The 1,775-nt window shown below is 46.9% G+C and overlaps 1 protein-coding gene across 1 annotated transcript; it reads left to right on the top strand.

The window, feature by feature from the left end:
- Positions 1-24: 24 nt before the first annotated feature.
- NGA_0470100 (uncharacterized protein) lies at positions 25-1,087 on the top strand. Its single transcript, XM_005854041.1, has 3 exons — positions 25-134; positions 282-440; positions 558-1,087. The coding sequence occupies exons 1-3, from the start codon at positions 63-65 to the stop codon at positions 867-869; spliced, it is 543 nt and encodes a 180-aa protein (XP_005854103.1). The 5' UTR covers positions 25-62; the 3' UTR covers positions 870-1,087.
- The last annotated feature ends 688 nt before the right edge of the window (positions 1,088-1,775 follow it).

Here is a 1,775-nt window from a genome sequence, read left to right as displayed (position 1 = left end):
GAACGCATATTGTGGAAGACTGGAGGCAGCGTGCGACGGAGGCAGAGGAAGCGCTTGTGAAGATGGCGGCGAGGGTGGAGGACAAGCAGTGGGCGTATTGGGAACAGCGGGAGCTGCTGGGACGGGTCTTGGAGGTAGGGGAGAAAGGTTTCGGGGGGGCGCAGGGAGGGAGGGACGGAGGGAGGGAAGGAGCACGACATTTACCCTCCTTGTGCGCCCCTCTCCCATTTTCAAGTCCTCCCTCACCTCCGCCTTCGGCTCTCCCCTCCTCTTTTCTCTAGGATATCGTGAATCTCGCTTATTCAGAGGCCCAGTACGACGGGGCTATCGGCGCCTGCTCTCCTGCTTCTCCCTCGACCTCACCCATCTGCCTCCTGAACGATGCAGAGTGGAGAAAAGAATCGTTGCGGTCCATCATGCGTCTGGAAAGAGAGGCGAAGGTGAGGGGATAGGAATAGGGGGAGGGGAGGGCGGATATGCATGTTATCATACCTGAAAAGGTATATATTTACTATATTATAAGTCTTTCACTTGTCGTGGGCTTGTGGCTCCCACAGGCATGCCTTCGGAACAATCCTTTAGCAATGGCTGTACCATCATGGGAAGAAGGCATTCGCGAGGGCGAATTGATGGAGGAGCCGTCTGAAGAGGAGATGCAGGAAGGAGAACAAGACGTGGATGAGGTCCTGCTCAGTGAAGGGGAGAAAATGGAAGGGGCTTTGGCATCCGAGAACAGGGAATGGGGAAGAGACAAGGTGAGTGAAGACGACGAAACGAGGGAGGAGGGAGAGATGGAGGAAAGGGAGATGATGATGGCATGGAGTAAGGAAGATAAAGAGGTGACTCTGGAGGATGAGGCATTTAGGTAGGATTTTGTTGTGGAATAAAACATGTGATGAAGGGAAAAATATGGAAGAGAAGAACTGAGGCGAAGGAAGTATGGATCCTGCAAGATGCCCTACCGCATTTTTCATATTTATCTTCAATGTAATGAAAGGGGAATAAGACAAACGAAAGCGTGATTGTAGGTCACAGACGGATGTAAAAGCAAATTTTAAAAACGCCGGCGTCGACTGAAAGTTTCTTCATTGTAAGCGTATGAGACGTAACTGTACGTGAGTCTATTTTGAAAATAAAAATAAAAAATTCGCCTGATGTTTCAGAAAATAAGCTGAAGTATAAAAATTTGCGCGCGATGCATATTTGTAAACATTATGGACGTAGAGATTGATTAACGGCATCCGTATTTGTCTGTCGCGAAGAACCTCCCACCTCAGAACAATTATCTATCACCCTTGACTTTACGATCCTCGTCACAACACTGCGAGTATACATATACACATATATGTGTGTATATATAAACATCAATATCACGGATATTGACTGGACCTTTCATTTGTTGAAGGCGAAATGACCATGCGTGCGGGAAATCCCGCCGACCGTTGCGCGTAACGGTTTTCGTCGGAATGCGTGCTTTCTTCCACATACTCCTTCTTTTTCACTGAAAGTCTCCACGCTATCATTTAATTGTAGAGCTTAGATCTCATGGATTTAAACATATTTTGTTGATATGCTGGTGACTTTGTCAGATCATTCAATCCTTCTCACGATTCAAAGTGCTCACAAGATGAAACTTTCCTTTTTCCTGAATTGTGATGCTCTTGCCATTGCCAAAGGGGGGCTTTGATCCCTGCTTTCTTTTTAGATACCAAAGCAATTCATCTCTTACAACGATCGTCGGTTACTTTCATGCTCCATATCTTCAGTAAATTTTG

Source organism: Nannochloropsis gaditana, assembly GCF_000240725.1.
Source record: "Nannochloropsis gaditana CCMP526 unplaced genomic scaffold scaffold643, whole genome shotgun sequence".
NCBI lineage: Eukaryota > Eustigmatophyceae > Eustigmatales > Monodopsidaceae > Microchloropsis > Microchloropsis gaditana.
The sequence above is the reverse complement of the archived record's forward strand: the minus strand, read 5'-3'. Positions and strand labels throughout refer to the sequence as shown.